The sequence below is a fragment of the Eretmochelys imbricata genome, chromosome 1, assembly GCF_965152235.1.
Source record: "Eretmochelys imbricata isolate rEreImb1 chromosome 1, rEreImb1.hap1, whole genome shotgun sequence".
NCBI lineage: Eukaryota > Metazoa > Chordata > Testudines > Cheloniidae > Eretmochelys > Eretmochelys imbricata.
In genome coordinates this window covers 133,468,355-133,489,445 of record NC_135572.1, presented here as the reverse complement: position 1 = coordinate 133,489,445, position 21,091 = coordinate 133,468,355, and the positions used below count along the sequence as shown (strand labels likewise).

At 37.6% G+C, this 21,091-nt stretch overlaps 1 protein-coding gene across 3 annotated transcripts in view; it reads right to left on the bottom strand.

Annotated features, from left to right (window-relative positions):
- Nucleotides 1-21,091, bottom strand: part of TBL1X (transducin beta like 1 X-linked) — a 253,238-nt gene that overhangs the window by 37,293 nt on the left and 194,854 nt on the right. For all 3 annotated transcript variants that reach the window (XM_077815487.1, XM_077815494.1, XM_077815503.1), the window contains one exon: nt 17,632-17,739. In XM_077815487.1, coding sequence (XP_077671613.1) covers nt 17,632-17,689 — 58 coding nt within the window. In that variant the 5' untranslated portion in view covers nt 17,690-17,739. The remainder of the gene's footprint in view (nt 1-17,631; nt 17,740-21,091) is intronic.

The window sequence follows — 21,091 nt, the reverse complement described above, 5'->3', positions numbered from 1 at the left end:
CTGACAGGTAAGGATTTTTTAAGTGGTCTCTGGCGCAATCAAAGGACAGGTGGCATTAAAACTCCAAACCACCAAACTACTGCAGCAACAGATGTAAAGCTACTAGTGTAGATATACACTAGGTTTCTTTTTAACTACACTTTTGCACCTGTTATTGCAGCCCCTTCTCCGCTGGCTGTTGGCAGGCTGAGGGTTATATCTTGGGCCAGCAGACTGTAGGCTTTAATTTGGGCCTGCAGCTAATCACCTTGCTCAATACTGAGGGACATGACACATCATTGAAGGCTGCTAACTCATCATCACCTGCTCGAACATGAAAATGCACTTATTCAGCATGCAGAAGTCACATTAATACAGACAGCTGCAAGTTTTTCATTTTACATCCTGAAAACATTAGGCAGGGGAAGGGACTTGAAACCTGGATTTAAAAACAGATGTTTGGCTTCTAGCTTATATGAATGTATAGCATCTCTGCAGATGTTTAAATAACATACCATTACAAAAGCAACTGCCAGACAACAAAACAAAAGTCATAGCTAGGGCATCATTGCAAAGCAATATTCAATCTTTTGAGCATCAGCCATATTAAAGAATCAAGACAGCTTTCCTAACCTTTTAACAAAGAAGACTGTAGTCTGAAAATCAAGGAGTTTATCAAACAAAGGTTGGCTGAATGAACAATGTCTGATGTCATAATCCCTTTTAGAACAGTCTTGAAATTAAACTGTATGTTTTAAAAAAGAAAAAAAAAATTCTCTCCTCCTATACTTCTCCAGCAACATTTTATAAAAGTAACAGGGAAATGGACATTTTATACAGTGTATGCTTTTGAAGTATAACTCACACAACAGGAAAACTGAATGAAGCTGCACACACGTCAGGTTTCCAATGACATCGTAAATCACTTGAGCTTTGCTTTTATGGTTACCAGATGTCATCAGAGCTCTTTGATGTTTGTGTGCAGTATTACATAGTAGTATTGTATCTCTCTATATTTCAGCCACATACAGAGATGATCTCCATTAAACAAAGGAAAGTTTCAAAGGTTAGCTATTTAAATGGTCATGTTATGTGGAGTTAACTTGGCCCCTCTTCTAAGATTCAGAAACCCATATTAAGGAGCTAAAAGCCAAGAAACTGGAACACCACTCCCTCTGATGACTGTATGCAGATTGTTGAGGCAGTTGGGGAGGGGGAGAACAGAGACAGAATGTGCTCTGCAAATGGTAGGTATGATTTGATGGGGACAATGTGAATTTGTAATTGACTGAAACCAGACACTGTAACAGTACAGAATAAAGCGGGAGAGAAAAGTTGTTGAATCTGTGGGCTTGGCTACATAGTGACACTCAGGAAAATCAATCCAAATTAACTAAAGGTGTGAATTTAAAGTGGATTAGTTAAACTGCATGAAACCCCTGCGGACATACTCATAAGTAGCCTTAATTTGGTTTAGTTTAATTGATATAAAACTAAACCGAATTAAGGCCACTTAAATTCCGAATGAGGCCATGTCTACATTACAAAATTAAGCCAACCTAACTTGCATCGGCATACAGCTGCCACAGTAACTACATCGCTTGTGCATGTCTACACTTTGCTCCTTGGGTCAGTGGTGTGTGTCCTCACTGCTCATGGAGGTGGAGTTAGGAAGTTGCAGCAGCAGGGCATTTATATTGGCAGGAGCAAAATTTAAGTGTAGACACTTCTATAGTTAGTTTGACATAAAGCTGCCTTACTCTGTAGTGTAGACGAGACCTGAGAGTGTCCACACAGGGTTTAATGCACTTTTCATTAATTTGATTAGTTTTCCTGAGTGTCCCTGTGTAGACAAGTGCTGTGTCTCCATGTGTATTATTTCCCATAAACTGGATTTAATTTTCATCATTGTAGTAATTCCACATTGTTCCATAAATTATTATTAATTTGTTATCTTGTAGCACCAAGGAAATGGGACCATGTTGTATTAATTCCTGCACAGACACGTAGCAAGAGATTGTGGACCCTCTGAGGTTGTGACCATCATTAAAGAGGTAAGAACAGTCAAATGGAGGGAGAGGGGGAACATAATGCCACACACGAGTTTCTTTCCTCCTCTCCTTCTCCCAGTTGAACTGGCTTGTCATCTATGAGTGACACATTCCAATTCATTATTTTGCTATTACTGTTTGCTTCCAGAAACCAGACCCAAAGGAGTGTTGTCCAACTCTTTTCATTTTTTTTTTTGCCATATTGTGAAAAGAGGAGAAAAGGTAAACAATCAAAATATGCGTAATTTATACATACATTATATACCTTTTAAAAAACACAGCAGCTCTACATGGCAGCTCCTTAATATAGCCATTATTAGTTAGCTGATGTCTTGTAGGAATCGTGGAAGAACTGGGCCTTGAAAAAGGATTTGATGGAGGACAAGATAATGGGCTTAGAATGAATGCAATGGAAACAGAATTAAAAAAAAAAACCCTAAAAATGTTAATATAAGGGCTACTTTGAAACAATGCATATTCCCTAATTCACACCAAAAACATATGTGTCTGACAATTTCACAAAATTCATGTGTTAGGCATTTTGCTTCATCCTCAGAAAGTGAGATAAACATGAATTTTCCTCTAAATTGGTTATACATTTTCTCATTGAATATGGTACTTCTTAAAACAGTTTTTGTATGTAATCTTAAAGGGATTGGGTATGTCAATTAGCTGTTGCCTTTTTAATGAACACAGTTCTGTTCTTCATCGGTAAACTGTCCATGTTGCAAGCTTTTTGGGGCAAAGACCTTGTCATCTTAAATTTCCTGTAATGCACCTCGCACACTTTCGGAACAGCAGCAATGCATTTCCAAAACACAGAGAGAATAGTGGGAGAAAGTTATGCTGCCATGGCAATCTAAGTGAGAATTCCCTCTCTTCAGTGGATTTAGGTCTCAGCTGAAATGTGAGGTAAGGATTTTTACTTATAAACATACAAATGAGGTGCTGTTGAGTATTATCTGTCCTAGCTGATCCAGTAATCATAAATTCAAGTAGCTGACATACATTCAGAGCACCTTGCTCTTTCTGACCCCTTTAACTCTGTAAATAGCTGTCTAGTGTGCAATATTATCTTACGCGACAACAGCTATTGTACATTCTGCCGCACTTGGATGGGTGTACAGGATGACACAACTGCTCTTTGGAAGCAGTAGCTTCTGAAGCATCACAGGCCAAGCCTGCCATCATGGGGGTCCTGGTTAGAGCTGGCTGAATTATTTGCTTAGTTTAGTTTTTATTTGTGTTTGTGAACTCCTCCAGAGCAGACTACATTTATTTACCATAATTTTCAAATAGCTTATAAAAACAAGTTTTAGCCTCTAGGTTTTTTGCAAACTGTTCATTTTAATTATTCACAGCGGGTGACTTGTCACCTCAGCACTGTTACTGCTCGCTGACTGAATGACATGGAGAACGAGGAATTATGACCACCAAACTGTGCATCGTATCTACTGAATATTCTTGTGATGGACCAAATCCCAGGTGTTTGTATGAAGTGCAGTCACTCTCCAAACATTTGGGAATAAAAACCCAGTCTCACAAATGTTTATATAACTCATACTAACAAGGTGGTTCCTCATATGGAGATTTGTGTGGCTGTTCCTGCTTTTGCACTCGTGATCCTAGTCCTGTAGCTGAAATAGTAAAGGCTGATTGATGCTTTTAGATCCAGAGGTCCTGGGTTCATCCTATAGAGACCACCTAACAAGTGAATTTGTTACATTTGTTAATAATGGGGAGAGGAAAGGGGAAGAATGAACCCTGTCAAACTGAGCAGCCACTTGGAATATGAATGAATATTTGCCACATTCTTTTAGCAGGGTTTAACCAGCTCTAATCATAGTTAAGATAGCCAACATTTTAAAAATTTATTTATTGAGACCATGCTTTTTCACGGACCCCCCATCCCATTTCTTCCTTTTCTCTTCCCCAAAAAGCATTTTTGTTCCCTTAAAAGCTATTTGACAGGTAGGGGATACAAAAAAGAGCAGGGTTACAAAATGGTTTTAAACTAACTCTGGTTTTAAAATGGCTCTGGTTTGCATGATCCTGGCAATTTTGGGATTCTGAGTGCATGAATATTTTTTTAAGCAGCATAAGCACTGGCACCAAGACTGTGAATTTAACTGTTGTAAAAAATTGTGTAAGAGTGGAATGTGTATTAGGAAGTTGGCTAGTACCACAGGCTGCAGAAAAAAATATCTGGGTATGAGGGGGTAAAAGAGCCGTCTTTATTTCCATAAATAGGCCTATGTGCAAATCTCACGAAGGATTTAGACGTATCAAGTAGAGGCATTCTGTAGAATTATAAGTGAATCGAAAGAAAGTGGCATTCAGAAGGACAAGACATCCCACACAGTCCCATCTGCAGCTTAACCGTGTCCCCAAACCCTCCAAAGCTGCCAGCACAACCACTTGCGGAGCCTGCCAAGGGTCCAGATGTAACTTCTGGAAAAATATCTTCCACATTTTGACATCTGGGTCTTGGGAGTTACATCTCAGAGGAAGGAAGGGAAGGAAGAATGGTGTGATGTGATGCTTGGAAAGAAATAAGAGTCTTGCTACCACAAATGGGATGAGGGGAAGGAGGCACTGAAAGAATAACTAATTAGAAGCATGCACAATGAGGATGAAAATAAGTATTTTGAAGGGTTACTGGGGCAGGGAGGTGAAAAGCAGGTATATCAACTACTTATTTGCAAAGTACAAGCCAGGACCCTAATTAGAGCTGGGCAAATAATTGATTTTTCAGTTTGCTGGCAGTTCTGATTTTTTTTTTTTAAGCCAGTTTAGTTTGAACTGGAACTTCCTAAAAATACCAGTGAATTGAAAAAGTCCATTTATGGGTTAAACAAAACCTGTCCTTTGACCCAAAATGTTTTGCTTCCAGGCATTTTTAAAGCACTAGATTCACAAAACAGCTGGCGGAAGCATGCCCAGTGGTTAGGACACTCACTTGGGATGTGGGAGGCCAGGGTTTGAATTCCTGCTCTGGAGAAGGGACTTGAGGCCAGGTCTCCCCTCTCCCAAGGCAGTGCCCTCCCAGGCTATTCTGGGGTGAATCTCTCTTCATCTCTCCTGGTGAAGCTGTTCCAATGGAGCAGGTCTTTGTAGTCGGGTGTTCCCCAGAAGAGTGACCGAACTGCCAGGCGATAGTCATTTGCTCTTTTTCCCTGACCCAGTCATATGTTGTATTATCAATGACATTTACGAGCAGAACTGTGGTTTTGATTCCGATTAAATCTCTACTTATCACAGGGCAATTCTGAATATACTTTTGTTCAGAGCCAAGTGTCAGTAAATTGGTGGCATCACAAGTGGAACCCTGGTATCTCTAAGAGACTATTTACATACGGTTAATATCATTCTGCTGCCTCGAGCCACTGCATGCGTTCTGTTTTAATGCAGACAGTTAAAAGGTGGGCACAAATCCTAAACCACATCTTGTTTATGATTCACAGCAGACTCCGATTTTTCTCCAAGTTGAGCTTTTTTCATTCTGGGTAATATGTCCTAAAGTGCCTCCCTCTTTTTTGGCAGCGCCTGCTTATTTTTGAAGACTTACCTTAGTGATTACATAAAGGACTTAACAAGGACACACATTAGCAATGTAAAATAAGAACTGCAGTCAAAATATATTTTTAGAAAATCAGCTGAACAATAGGGCCTGCACATTTGTATTAAGATTAGGGTTACTGAACCATTAAAATGATTTCCAGAACCCTGGGAAATGTGTCCTGTATTACAAGTTCTTTCATAGTCCCTGGGAAATATAAAGAAAGGATCCTACGCTGTAGTTTATGTCAGCTGCCAAAATTACAGTGTGCATGGTTGCCTACTAAGTTTTGTAGAAGCAATTATTCACAAATATTAAAAGTTACACCCTTTTCCTTGGATATCTGACCTGCTCAGCATCTGCCAAGAATTCAGAGTGAAACTTTGCAACCCCAAATTATTTTATGATGTGCCAAAGAATGCTTTGGGCAGGGATTGTCTTTGTGAAGCAGGAAAATATGTTGGAAAAGATTAATAAAACTTGGAAATGATCTTTTGATGAGCAGTATTTGGCTTTTACCGTTTAAATCTATTTGAGAAATATGATAGGGGGAGAAGGCAGGACAAGGAAAATGGAAAGAGGTTTTTTTTGTTTTAAAAAATAAAGCTTGAAATAATTCTCTCTTTTAATCACGCCATATAAATTAGCCTGACAATCTGTAATTAAATGTCAACACTGATCTGGCATTTTAATGTAACTATTTATGCAAATCAGCAAGTTTTGCAATCTTCTCCGATGGCCACTACAAAAAAGTCATCCTCTCTTACTACATTAATAATATCATCGTCTTCCAGACCTGTCCTCTGAACCAAAGGTTAAAGGAGAGGATGTGTATCATTTCAAGACTCATTTTTAGGCAAGGGAGATCATATTTAGCAGGTTTTGCTCTAAGCTGTGTTCTTCCGTCAGTTACAATTACCACCTGCAAGCAGCAGTGAAAAGGACATTGCTGTTGATGCTCAGTAATGAACAAGCAAGGCTTTCAACACTGAGATGGTTTCTACAGATGGTCACCTTGGACTTTTCAGTTCCCAAGATAGTAAGGCCAGATCTACACTACAAACGTTTGCTGACATAGCAGAGGTGTGGTGACTTGTGACCAACACAGTTGTACCAGCAAAAGCCCCTACTATAGATGTAGTTATACTAGAAAACCTGTGCTTCTGCCAGTATTTTGTGGGGGAAGGGAGGGGTGGGCAAGCTAGCTGGAATAAGATATACTGGCAAATGTGCATTATTGCAGGTGTGAGCTGCATCCGGACTAGGAGAACCTTGCTGGTATAGTATAGCTAGGCTGGCAAAACCTTCCAAGTGTAGGCCCAATCCAAAACTTTTTCCTAGAATTGATACTGTAATTTCCCCCATGCCTTTGATATTCAGTAAACCCTTATTTATTCAGCAAGTCCTTCTAGAATGTGTCACGTCAATAATTTATTCAATACAACACAATAGATACATCTTCATTATAGACTAATAATTTACAAAGTCTAATTTAAAAACATCTATAAACTTTTTTGGAATTATGGTAAAAGCACGTCTGAAAAAGGGTGCACTTGTTTGCGTTCTTCTGTCTTCAAAATGACCACACATACTCATATATGACACTGTATGCCAAGACACAGGCCAAAGAGAATTTAAAACAGCCAAATTTGTGAATCTGTGAAATGATTTAGAAGGAAATACTGACTAAAAGTAGGGCTTTGAGGATGGCAGAAGAACAGGATACTCAGGGTATTTCTTTTCCTTTTCAAGAACTTGCTAAATTCTGAATTGCTTTCCTTACACTACATTTTAATATGCCTTCCTGACGCAAAATGGATAAGAGTGAACGAAGACATACAGCAGGACAGGTTTTCAAAATTTGCAAAACATGTATTTACACATATGGGCATTTGTGCATATGAAATAAATATTTGGAACATAAGTAACAGTTTACGTACATAATGTTGATTATTTTTCACTCCAATACATACAAAATGCCAGGGTCTACAGTTGATTAGTTTCCTCTGAAAACTTAACCAGAACAAGGAATGACCAAACTGCTCTGCTTCTGTATCTATAGACAAAAAAAAATTGTCCTTTGTTTTGTTAAATGTGGGGTTTGGATTTCATAACAGGACTATTGATATATTGCCTCTCTATGTTGTCAGCCTATGAGAAAAGCGCACACTGAGATCATGATTCTCACATTATTTCATGTGACATAAAGGTGCTGTCAACATGAAAGCCAAATTGCTTTTATCTACAAGAGGTTGGCAAAATGCATTAGAGAAAAATTGCACATTGAAACCAAACCGTTTCACATCTGGATCCCAACCTGACTTTAATCTGGATCCAAACCTGACTTTGATCATAAGTGAAATGAACTTGACTTCTAATTATACTTCTGGATCTTTTAAATGTATTTAATCTTTTCAGAGTGAATAAAGACAGTGGCACGCAGAGTGAGGAATTATGGATGATAATAAAGTTCTAAACTGAGAAATACTGTTTATTCCCCATTAGTTATATAAATAAACTATACATTAGAACGAAAATACATCTGGAAGGGCCATGTGATGTGCCATCAAAATTTATCAGGAAGTGTAATGATGAAGTACTCTTTTCATTTAAAAGGGACATCAACTGAAAAAAATCACATTTCTGTCTGAAAAATTTGTGCTGCTACTCGTACAAGTAATACCCAAGATTACTATATTGGTGGTGGGGGGGGGGATTGAAAGTCTTTCATTTTTAACTATGTACTTTTGACAATACTTTGAATACAGCCAGTTTCATGGTCCCCAATGTACTGTATAGTCAGTTTCCCTTACTTTTAAAAAAGATAATAGAAGCAAAGGAGGGGATGGGGAGAAGATTTGTCAATGTTTTCAGAGAAGTTAAAAAAAGACTATATAAAGCATAATCTAACAGAAAATATTTCTTTTTAATTAGCCAATTTATAAAAACCCAATTGACAGTTTCTCTTTAAATAATCAGGTCAGTTATTGGGAGACATATCTATTTGAACTAATGCTGATTTTGTTCAATTTCTCAAACATTGTTTTCCAATATAGCAGATGCAACATCTGTACTAAGAACACTAAGGGCTCTGTGCATCTGAAATAACCCCTGGAAGGTCACAAATCTTGGCTCTTAATCGAGCCGCCTATTCATCAGAAATTTGGCTCATCTGCAGAAGCAATTCTCTTTTCACTGAGTAGGTTGGGCCAATGGAAAATGAGACATCATGTAAATAAGCCTTTTCGCTCACAGACCAGCTCTCTGCTAAATCATGACAACTAAAAATTGACTTCACATTGCCACGAAGGCTCGTTTTAACACGTGAAAAGTTGGATTCACCACCTTATTCTTGTTGTCCAGATACTCAGAATAAGTAACAAACTCCTGGCCCACTCTCCACCCTTATCTCACACTTTGATCAAATAAAATAAAAGCTACTCAACATTTCTGCAGCGCCTTCAACTAGAGGACTTCGGCGTGCTTTACAAATATTAATGAACAAAACCTCAACACCCAGTGTGAGGTGGGGTAAGTATTATTACCCTCAGTTTACAGGTGGGGAAACTGAGGCACAGAACAGTTTAGTTCTGGTCTAAACACAGTTTTTGTACAGACATAGCTGTCAGTTAGAGGTGCACTGTTTTACCAAAATAATAAACACAGCATAACCCCTAGTGTGGGTACAATTATACTGGTTTATTTATTTATTAATTATTATGATGATCTATTTGCATTACTGCAGTGCCAAGGAGACCTAGTCATGGACTCGAAATAGGCTACGCATTGTACAAACACAGAATAGAACGATGGAATAAGCTATATCAGCATATAAGCACATTTATATTGGTATAACTGAGCCCATGCTAGGGAGGTTGCTCTGCTGTAACTATACTGGCATAGTTAAAATGGTAGGACTTTTGTGTGTAGACAAGGCCTAATTGAAAACAATATGTAATTAAGTTCTTTTCTACTGAGCTCCCTTGTCCTTTTCACTGTAATTTGAAGGCTTCAAAAGACGTGAATAGTACATGTTGAAATATAGCAGCTGATGTGAGCTTTGTACATGCACCAGGTAAATTCAGCAGCACTTGAGGGACATTGTTTAAAAGCATATTCCTAGAGAGGCTCTTTAAAAGGTCTTTGAAGCTAATGAATAGAATTGGGGGGGAAATCATCATCATCATCATCAGACTTCATACGTATGAGAATAGTGCACTATTTTTGTTGTCAAAGTGGTCCAGTACCTTGACTGACTTACGCTTCTTGTATAATAAATTATTCTTCAAGGTGTGTATTTGAATAATTTTGTCAAAACCCATACGCTCTATATTTCCTGTTCAACTAACAGCACAGTCTTCCTGATTTGCAAAGGATGAGGCAGGTAACGATGAAGCAAATGTAGCTGTCCTACATACACCAATATTTTTATTATTATTCTATGCTATGCGTCATCTGAAGTATTTTGGGGAAGTATGCACTTCTCATAAAAATGACAAACTCTGTAGTATACACAGTAGTGCACAGCACTCTGAAGGCTATAAATATGTACCTAAGCATACAGAAAAAAAAGTATGTTCTTTTCTTTGAGAAACTGTATGTGATCATGTCATTTAAGATTGTGTCATATGACATATATTCAAAAGGGACAGAGTATTAATCTACCTTTAAGTATTTCCTAACTTTCAATATCTTAGCTGTTCAACCGTAACATTTAATTTTTGTATAAAATGTCAAAGTTTAAAAAAAATTAAAAGAAAGTTCAAGACTTTGAAGTTCTGCTGGCTTTCAAGAAATTGTAAGGAGCACATGGAAATACTATAATCTTGAACTATTTAAATTGACAACATTAGAACTCCCTGTTCCATTAACTTTATGAGATCTGTAAAGAAAATATTCCCGTGCACCTTAGGAACTACAAAGGGGGAAGTGTGCCCCTCTAGTTCACCTTAGAAGATTTGCAGGAAGGAGCCCATCTCCCACATATACAAGTTTAAACTAATAACTGGGCCTTGTGGTTTCTATGATTCTGCAAAATCCCCTTTTATTGCATAACTTTTGCCTCAGTCTAAGCTTTAAATAACAGAGAATTTCCTAGCCCTTATAATTGCAAAAAAATCTCTCTAACATGAGCCAAACACACAACACATTGCTGTTTTCTTGAGTTTCCAAACAGAAAATTTAAAACAGCTATTTAAAACAAGCTGTCCCATCCACCTTCATTGAGGAGGAGCGAATAACTATTCTGAAGTTGAATGGTAAATATTCAGACGTCAGCACCTAACAATTTCACTACTGATCATTTTAGCAAAATCATCCAGTGAATGTTTCAATCCCACCATCAAGTTGGATGCAGTGGCAGATACTAATTGTACTCCAAAGAGTCTGCTATCCACCTTTGGAAGCATGGAAAACTTCAAGTTTAAAGTTTCAGAAAGCTATAAGTGTAAGAATGGAAACTGTTATGCAACCTTAACTACGACAGGCACTGCCAGGCAGCTGCTATGATATTTGTTTGTTTTTTAAGCAGTATAAGCCAGAGATAGATAGGGAGGTATTTTTCAGGCAGCAAAAACATATTGTGGAAAAAATTGAAGTGAAGGAACATCAGAAAAGAGCATTAGAAGCCAGAAGAGGAACACAAATCAATAAATAAAAATTATTAATTTTGAAATAGTTTTAAGAAATTGTAAGTGACAAGTGGCTGGGCCGTAGGGACAAAAAAAGTTTTATTTTGCTGCATTTGTGCCAAGTATGGCTTTGTCACTCATATCTGAAGGCTTGTTTCAGTTTAGAGTATTTAGATTATACATATGAGACAGAATTAATGCAAGTCTCAGATATACCAATGCACCTGAATTTTCAATTTCTACTTCTTCTCACCATTCAGTTTGTCACTGGAATTCTTTTAATTACAACATGTTTCTAATTGCATTGTTCTGATGTCCTTTCTGGAATGTAAATAATCATCTGTTCTGTTTTGGGCAGTCATGGCAGCATGTGGGAACTCTATATTCTGGATTCTAAGTGGTTGGGTGGTATTGCAACTCCTTCATTCTGGAAGAAACTAATAGCAAGTCTCTCTAACTTTAGTAAGCAAGGTCAACATTTTCACATGTGGGTACATAAAGTTAAGCCCTTAAATTAATATTTAGGCACCTAAACATAAAGTGACCCAATTTTCTGAGGTCCTGAGTACACACAAATCCCAGTGAACTCAACCAGGGCTAGCGGTCCCCAGCCCTTTTGAAAATCAGCTGCCTAATTATGGATTTAGAAACTTTGAAAATTTTGGCCTGAACTTTTCATTCTCATGTGCAGTTCTCAGAAGTATTTTCTACTGGATAGGGGGAGAATAATACACACACAGTGCTACACTTGGAAAAAAGTAATGGAGAAGTGTGGAAGCACTAGAAATTTACTGGTACCTGGAGGGGAGCAGAGCTGTAGCTAAATATTTTTAGAATCTGTGTGACACAGAGTTTAAGCAGACACTATTATTCTGGGAAAAGGGGAATACCTATTAAACATTAAAAAACAAAACAAAACAGGGATTCCATGAAAAGGTTAAGACAAATATTTGAGGGTCCTATTAATGAATTTGTTTTCTGGTAAAGATAAGCAACATGTAACAACACTATTATGCCACTGATGAACCATCACACAGATCCAACACTGATAGGACAGCCCCTAGAGAAGCACTTTATGCTCTATATTTTTAGATACCATGCTTTCAAAAAAGAACTGAAATGTCAAAATGTGATTTCCTGGGAAATTTTACAAGTCACAGAAGTTTACTTTTTAATTTTTGGTAAACCTACTATCAAATGCCTGTTATATATTTAAGGCAACTAGTGCATTGGAGGGTTGACACTGTAATTGTAGGGTAGATAAGACCTATATGTTTTTCATAATAAGAGAAGAAATAAGTAGCATAGCATCTCTAAGATACAGCCTTTCATATCCATTCACACAGCCAAAGCCATTGTCCAGGTTCTCATAATCTCAAGTCTCAATTACTGAAACAACCTTTTTTCTGGCCTTGCCCCACTCATATCTGTTCAGAATGCTGTTGCAAAGATCATTCTTCTAGACCATTGTTTTGACCATGGCACCCTCTCTTTGCATTCCTCCACTGGCTCCCCCTTCTCTAGAGCATCAAACAAAAGCTACTTGTCTTCACCGCCAAGACCCTACATGGTCTATCTCCACCCTATCTACCATCTCTCATTCACTGTCACAATGTCCGCTCTCACCTCTGATTGGCCAACAATGCCAGCCTACATCACCGACTTGTTAATTTTCAAGCAAGCATCCCTTTGTGTTTTCTCTCATGCACCTCATGCTTGGGAGGTTGCTCCCCATAAACATCCACGTAACTAACTCATTACTCTACTTCAAAATCCTCCTTTGCCATGAGGCCTACAAAATCCTGATAACGGTTAGGCCACTGGTGTGCACATATTACTGCCAGTCATGCTGACCAATATTGTCTCATTGTTTTCTTGTATCCCCCCATCTGTCTGCATCCATCTGTTGTCTCTTCTGTTAGACTAAGATGATAAGCTCTTTGGGGCAAGGATGGTCTTTTGTTCTGTGTTTGTACAGCACTTAACACAATGAGATTATAGTCCTCGGGCTCCTAAGAACTTTGATAACACAAAGTATAAATTATAAACAATAATAATCTACAGAATGGACTCATTTTACATATATTTGCTAATCCACAACGCCAAAGGATTGATTGTTGCAACTATGGTTATTACAAATTGAAGAGTTATGGGAAAAAGAAGGAATTTCAGGATTAATCACCCTACCCGGAATTGAGGTAGAGAAGTAGATTCATAGATTTTATGGTCAGTTTGGACCCATTATGGTAATCTAGTCTAACCTGCTGCATATAAAACACATGCCATAAACCTCACCCAATAATATTTGTACCAAGACTATAACTTCTGTTTGAGCTATTGCATATCTTTTAGAAAGATATCCAGTCTTGATTTAAAGATTTCAAGCGATACAGAATAGACCACATCTCTAAGTAAATTGTTGCAATGGTTGATTACCCTCACTATTAAAAATGTGTACCTTACTTCTAGTCTGAATTTCTCTAGCTTCATTATGCCTGTTTCTGCTAGATTAAAGTGCTATTATCAGAAATCTCTTCCCCATGTAAGTATTTGTAGGCAGTGACCACCCGTCTCTTGGGTCAAGACTGAGCTTCTTAAACCTCTCACTAGTAGGAATGTTTTTCAGATCTCATATTATTTTGTAGCTCTTTTAAAGCCTTTGTAATTTTTCCATTTTTTTTTAAAAGTCTGGACATCAGAATTGAACATAATATTCCAGTAATGGGCTTACTAATGCCATATACAGTGGTAATATGCCCACCCTACTCTTATTTGATCTTCCCCTGCTTATACATCCAATAATTGTGTTCTCTTTCTTAGCTACATCACACAGGGAGATCACGTTCCATTAGTGATCTTCCTTGCCCCCTAAATTCTTTTCAGTGTCACTGTATTCCAGAATACAGGCCCCATCTTTGAAGCATGAACACCTACATCCTTTGTTTCAGACGTATAACCTTGAATTTTTCTGTATTAAAACTGAAACACCTGTTGTTTAAATGAGCCCACCTCACCAAGTTATCCAGATCAGTGTGTAAAACTGACCTGACCACATCCTTATTTACCACTTCACCAATTTTCAGGTCATCTGCAAATTTTATCTTTTCTTCCAGATCATTGATAAAAAAAGATCTTGAACATTGGTCCAAGAACAGATCCCCATGGAACCTGACAAGAAACACGCCAGTTGCATGAATATTCCATATGTATAACTTCTTTTTGAGCTGAAATTAGTTAACCAGTTTTTCAACTATCTGGTATGGGCTACACTGATTTTCTGTAGTGCTAATTTTTTACTCCCATAGAATCTCATGTGGGAGTAAGTCAAACGCCTTACAGAAGTCTAAATACATTTTGTCAACATAGTTACCTTTGTCAACCAAATTTGTAATCGCATCAAAAATTATATCAAGTTTTTTGACAAGACCTGTTGTCCATAAAACCACGTTGACTGACATTAGTTATGATTCCATGCTTTAATTCTTTAGTGATTGTGTCCCTTATCAGCCTTTCCATGAGTTTACCAGGATCAATGTGAGACTAAATGGTTTATAGTTACCTGGATCATCCCATTTGCCCTTTTAAAATATTGGCACAAGATTCACTTTTTTCCATTCCTTTGGAACTTTCCCAGTAATCCAAAATTTATTAAAAATTAACAATAATGGTTAAGAGAGATCTTCAATCAATTCTTTTAATTCTCTTGGGTACAAGCTTTCCGGTCTAGTAAGGTATTAAGCAAGAGAAAGTAACCTTTGAGGTTTATTGATGAATTTTTCAACTTTAAAAGGCTTGAACTTCCTCCATAATCATGTCATTAGAGTATTTTCATGAGGAAGTGCACAGTACCTACAGGTACCTTTGCCATGACAATGTTTGAATTAACCTCAAGCAACCTGCTGCCTCACAGCTGTGAAATATTTGTAACAATCCAGGAATATTTCTGCTTTATATGGCTTTGCCTACTTGTCTTGTGAGTGATTCCTTTTGTCTTTTCCCCCTACTCACACACATTTTAAGGGCAAAAGCTTAGAATTCTCACAAGAGAACATTAAAGGAGAGAAAAGGAAAATTGAGCACCTGTTTTCTTTTTAAATTACTCTGATGTTGCTCTTTGATTTATATTCTTGATGTTTTGTGAGCTGGGTGGATGCTCACATTCCAACATACAATACCATTGATGGAAATCTAGGAATTTCCTGGTTTTGCAGACTCCATCAACTGTAGATGACTGAACTCAAACTATATTACAAAAACGCACAGGATATCAAATTTACAATCATTAGAAACTCTTGTTTAGACATTTTTAATTTACTATCTTGTCTTTCTATATTGTTTATGCTAGAAGGTGGCAAAGCATCTTACAAGCTGAGATTTCTTTATCTGTGTTACAAAAAATACAAAATTAAAACTCCATAAGGGAAAAGAGCATAAGCATGGCTCAGAAAGTCAATACCAATTGTATAGCACATGCTTCTTAAAAAACAGATCTGCTGGCACAGCATTACTTGCAGTTTCCTTTTACTGTACAACATTGTACCTGTACACAACTGGGTCAGATACTTCTACTAGGACTATGCATAGTGTCCAGGCCCAAATGGTTTGGTTTGAGCTAGTTTTTCCTTTAAATTATTAGTGCCAAGTTCTGTTCTCAACTATATAATTTATATATGGAATAAATCCAGTGATGTCAGTGGAGTTACTCTATATTTACTCTCACGCATAATAAAGTTAGGAAAATATAGCTTTCTATGTCAAATAAAAGTATATGAAGTAGAAACACAATGGTTTCCCCCCATGGTAGCCCCAGTAAATGGCTAAAAAATACTGGAAAACAGTAGAGGAAAAACATCCAGAAGAGCCTTATTCCACCATCGTTTCGATCTTGCCATTCATCGGGAGGTCCATAAAGTTTCCTTTTGAATCATTCCACAGCATCAGTGTGAGTATTGCGGGCGAGCAGGAAGGCGAAGACTGCCATCTTTGGTTTGTGCTGTCCCATAGGGGAAAACTATTGCACAACACGGTGATGTGGAATCATTTACATTAAAAACAATATATCAAGGCAAATATACAACAGAAAGTAATTTTAAGGATTCTAAGGTATGACTGTATCCTCTATGCACCTTTTTCAGATGTTCAAAAGCCTTTTAGAGTGAAACCCCAGTCAGCTTGTTTTTCAAAATGAAGTTTTAGATCAAATTTTATTTTTCTCAGCCCTTGCTTTCCATCACCAGATCACAGACAGCAGCCATGTCCAGTTCCAATGAGCCAGATGATTAGAGGGGAAACAGGCAGTGAGTGCTGAGCAGATGGGGGAAAGAAGGCTGGTGCTAGCCTCTCAGAAGGCCGAGTATACATAGAAATTCCAATGAAAGCCTCAATGAAATACATGGTGGGATAACTAACAGGGGCACCTTGATCTCTCCAAACAGTGATCCAGATTTGAGTTTCCACTCCAAATAGATGCTGAGATTTTGATCCCATCTGCCTATTCTAATGGGGCCAGAAAGTTTTTTCCTAGAGCTGTTTTTTTTTAAAAAAGGGACGTTTTGCTAAAATGTATGTTTTTTAAATTTTGAAATCCAACAATTTTCAACTAACTCTGGTTATCTCTAGCCCGATGCAGAGACCAATTCTAGCCCCTATTGGGACAGTGGGTGTCAGTTCCTGGACAATGCAGTTGCCCTACACATCAGCAAAGCAGCATTCCTAGCGGCTGGTGTTAGCTAGGAAGTGGACGCAGGCTGGGAAAAAGAAAATGGATCCTCTAAAATTAAACATCAATTTGAAGGTATCTTTTAAAAGCACAGATTACAGTTTTACTCTAAAAGACCCTCCTATGTTTGAAAAGAGAGCGGTCAGAAGAGCAGAGGGAAGGGAAGACAAGGACAGAGTTCCACTTGCACCATTAGATTCATATACAGAGTGACATTGATTAAGCACAAAGATCAGATATTTACACACACAAATAACCATTTAGAAATGTACTTATCTGCAGCCCAATGAAAAGCTTATTTACAGAAAATCTCACTTCATTTGACATTTGACTAAAATATTCTTAAGTGGCTAAAAAACCCCAAGGGATTAAGTAATTGTGCTTTGTGCATAGGCTGCCAAAAATTACTTTGGCTAGTATAATATAATTCTACTCGACATTGTTAACATAATGCTATTTATTTTCTTGTTTTGCCTAACTACAATATTTACTTTTGTACCTTTATATATCTGCCCTATTACCATGGGGAATGGTTTCAAAGACGTGGTTTTGTGCAGAGAATATTTAGCCTGGGTTTTTCATTCTCTAATGCTCAATGCAATTTTGTTGACAGAACACAATGCAATAAATTGGTTTTCTTCTCTCCCTCTCTCCATCTGTGACGCGTGTTCTGATGAAAGACAAGTAATTTACCTGATTCCTGGAGATAGCGATACACCAAAAAATTCACTTCGTCACTGGTTATGCTCATCTTAGCCCCACCTCAATATGATGAGGTTTACAAGAAGTGTGATCCACGCTCTGTTCAAAGAGGGGGAAGAAAACAGAAGAGGTTTTGTTCTATTTTGATTTACTATATTGTTTGCTACCAGAACCGAGGAACATTATTTAAAGGGACACAGTTAATATTTTAAAGGCTAAAATATTTACATTTATTACAGTTGTGATTTAAACTGTATGTGAGAGATGCAAAGACAGCGTTGTTAAATGTTGAAAGTACTTTAGCTTTACTACAGTTCTCTTGGATACCTCCTTCAGTGTATGAGTACACTCTGATCAGCACTACTGGCAATTACAGTCAATGCATCGTATGCCACGCCACACCTAATCCTTTCCAGGCCAAACTTTATAATCTAGTTTTCTGCCTAGTGGTTTATCCATGTGAGAAACAGACAGTAACCTCAAAAAATAGCACAATGTTACTCAGAGAACTTAAATAAAATAGCAGTAAAATTACAAGCAACTCCAAAAAAAATAAAAGAACAAATAGTAAATGTATATTTATAGGGAATTATGCAGAACACTTTGTGCAGAACAATGTATATGCACACATCTCTGCATAATAAAAAGTTGTAATGTCTCAAGTATTCGGTGGTTCATAAAGCACAAGAGTCAAGCTTGGATGATTTACTAAAATAACCATAACCTTTAAAAAGAAAGACAGCTTTGCATGACTAGTTTGGGTATACTTTGTGATAAAAAAAAGAAGCCGAATGCTATATATTAAGATGTTATTTTGTATTTGACTTTCTCTCTCTCTAAATCTCGATGACAATTTTTTTTTGTTCTGGTTTAGTTGGTTCAGAAAATTCACCATAACAGCTTTAAGTACTTTAAGTGAGCCGTACAGCTCTGACATCCACACCGAACACATAACCACCATGTAAAGGTTTGGAAGTAAGAGCATGCTTACACATTATAAATGAAGAATTTTGTAGGAGTCTGCTGTTTGTTTTAATTTCTCAAATGTCTCTTCTTGGCAGGCAGGATGGTCTTTGTTCACTGAAAACCTCTTCAGTAATTCCTGTTGCCTAGAGTAGCACCTGCTACTGTAGGCAGTGCTGATTAACTACAAGTTTCCCCCACTGATGATCTAAACCAGCAGGTCGTTCATGACTGTAACAGATGTCTTTGCATATTTATGTAAATAGAATTCTTCTTATGTCTTATATTCCCCTTCCCTGCTCTATTTCAGCAATGGCTCAGATGTTGTGTTTCCACCACAACCAATACCTTGGATCATTTAGCAGAAGTTCTTCTCAAGTATTGGGTTCTATATTACAGGCGTTTGCACCTCTCATGCAAAAGATAAAATACATAGTACGTTCTCCTCCTCCTCCTCCTCCTATGATTTTGTGCTTAAAGCACTGGACTGGGATTCGGGCATCTAGGTTCAATTTCCGTTATGCTACAGTCTCCCTGTGTGTCCCTCGGAAAGTCACTTGGTCTCCCTGTACCTCAAGTTCTTCCTCTATGAAGTAGGGGTAAAACTTCCCTATCCACAGCAATGTTGAGAGAATAAATTCATTACTATATGTGAGGAGGTCAGACACTAAGGTGATGGATATCATTGCAGACAGATAAATCTACCTTTGTAAACTACAGCATTTTGTATTTAATGGCAAAAATGCACATTAAGAGAGCACTTTTTATAAATCCCTATAAAGAGCCTACTTAAAAAAGGAGACCTTTAAATACAATTTTACTGCTGTCTACTAGCGTAAATAGTATTTGAATAATTCTGAATAATTCACCAAGCGTCCCTTTTGTATAATACTCTCAAAACACTCAAAGCCCCCAAAGACGTTATCGATGCCTGTTAAAGCCATTTTTAACTCCATCTATTTGATTACATATAAACATATATTCCTATCACAGATGTTCATTCCTACAGCAATAGTGTAAGAAACTGTGACAGCACTGGTTTAAAAAAAAAAACCCACCAACCCTTTTTTTAGTATCTTAAAAATAGCACTTTCATTTCCTTGGTGGTAGGAAAGATGGTAAAGTTAAAACCTCTTACAAAAATTCAGTTTCAGTGATGACGTACATTATACTGCTTTGAGTATTATTAATAATATCTTAAGAAATTACAAGAGCTGCTCCTGGGATGCATCTTATTAGGTTGAGTTATTAGTATCATAATCTTTCCTCACACAGAGGTTTTTTTTTTTTTTTCCCAGGCAACACCTTTGTTAAATGAATTAAAAGCCAGAGGAAATAAGTCTGACTGCAAAATAAAGAGTTTGGCAACCACAGAGAAAGCCTCCACAGCAGCTACCTTTCTCCCTTTTGTATTAGAATTCCAAGCACACTAAGTAGCTGGATTTATAATGCATTTTTCCTGAAGTCAGTGAACAGGAATTACTTTGACGTATGTGTCAGATCATATCTTTATACACATTGTTCCCATCCCATAAATAACCAGATGATCCCCGCTCACGCATTTAAGCTCTCCCCCTCCTGCAGATGCCAATGCAGCAATAAGATACACAACCACAGGCTCCATCCATCTGAAATGATCCAGAGATCTTGGCTCTGCCCCAGAGTAATCTATTCATCAGAAATTCAGCTGAGCCATGAAAGACTATACTAAATTTCATTAACCCTGCCTTTTGACTTCCTCCATCCCCACACAAAAAATACCCCAAACCTGATATCAGACTATGGAAAAGATAGTCAGGAGGAGAGGAACATAATTGTCTCTTGTGTCGCTCTAAATCGGATTCAGGAACAAAGGAACAAAACAAAAAATCCTCCTCCACCCCCCCCCCAACACAATAAAACTCAGTCCATCTCTAAAATCCTGAGAAAACCTCCAGCTGAAAGCTGGGGTGGAGTGGTGTGTGTGTGTAGTAACCAAATGTGTGTAGTAACCAAATGTTCTCCTCGCATTAGTGGAGATCAATATTGTCTAGATTAATACTCCTGCTCTCTCCTTTTTTTAAAGTATTGCTCAGAGACAACATTACTGTGCTTATGCGGCTGTTTCACATTTAAACTAAAGTGATAACATTTGAGTTCGCTGTGACATAATTAAGTTCACAACACACAACAACAGGCAGACGGTCAAAACACATCCAAGCTCTTTTTTACCTGAAACACCTTTTCTCATAACCAGTTACATGTTATGGAGGGTTTGATTAGTTTCAGCTATACACAGAAAAAAATGGGTCCTCATCCTGCACATATGCATGCCTGGGCTTAAAGTGAAGCATATGAGTAGCACCAATAAAGTCAACCGGACTAGTCATATACTTAAAATTAAGCCACAGTTTTGTTGACCCCACGCGTTTAAGAATAATGAGAGTGTGTTTGTAAGATCAGGGACTTACCTTGCATTATCAACAGGCAGGATTATTTAACTACCTTC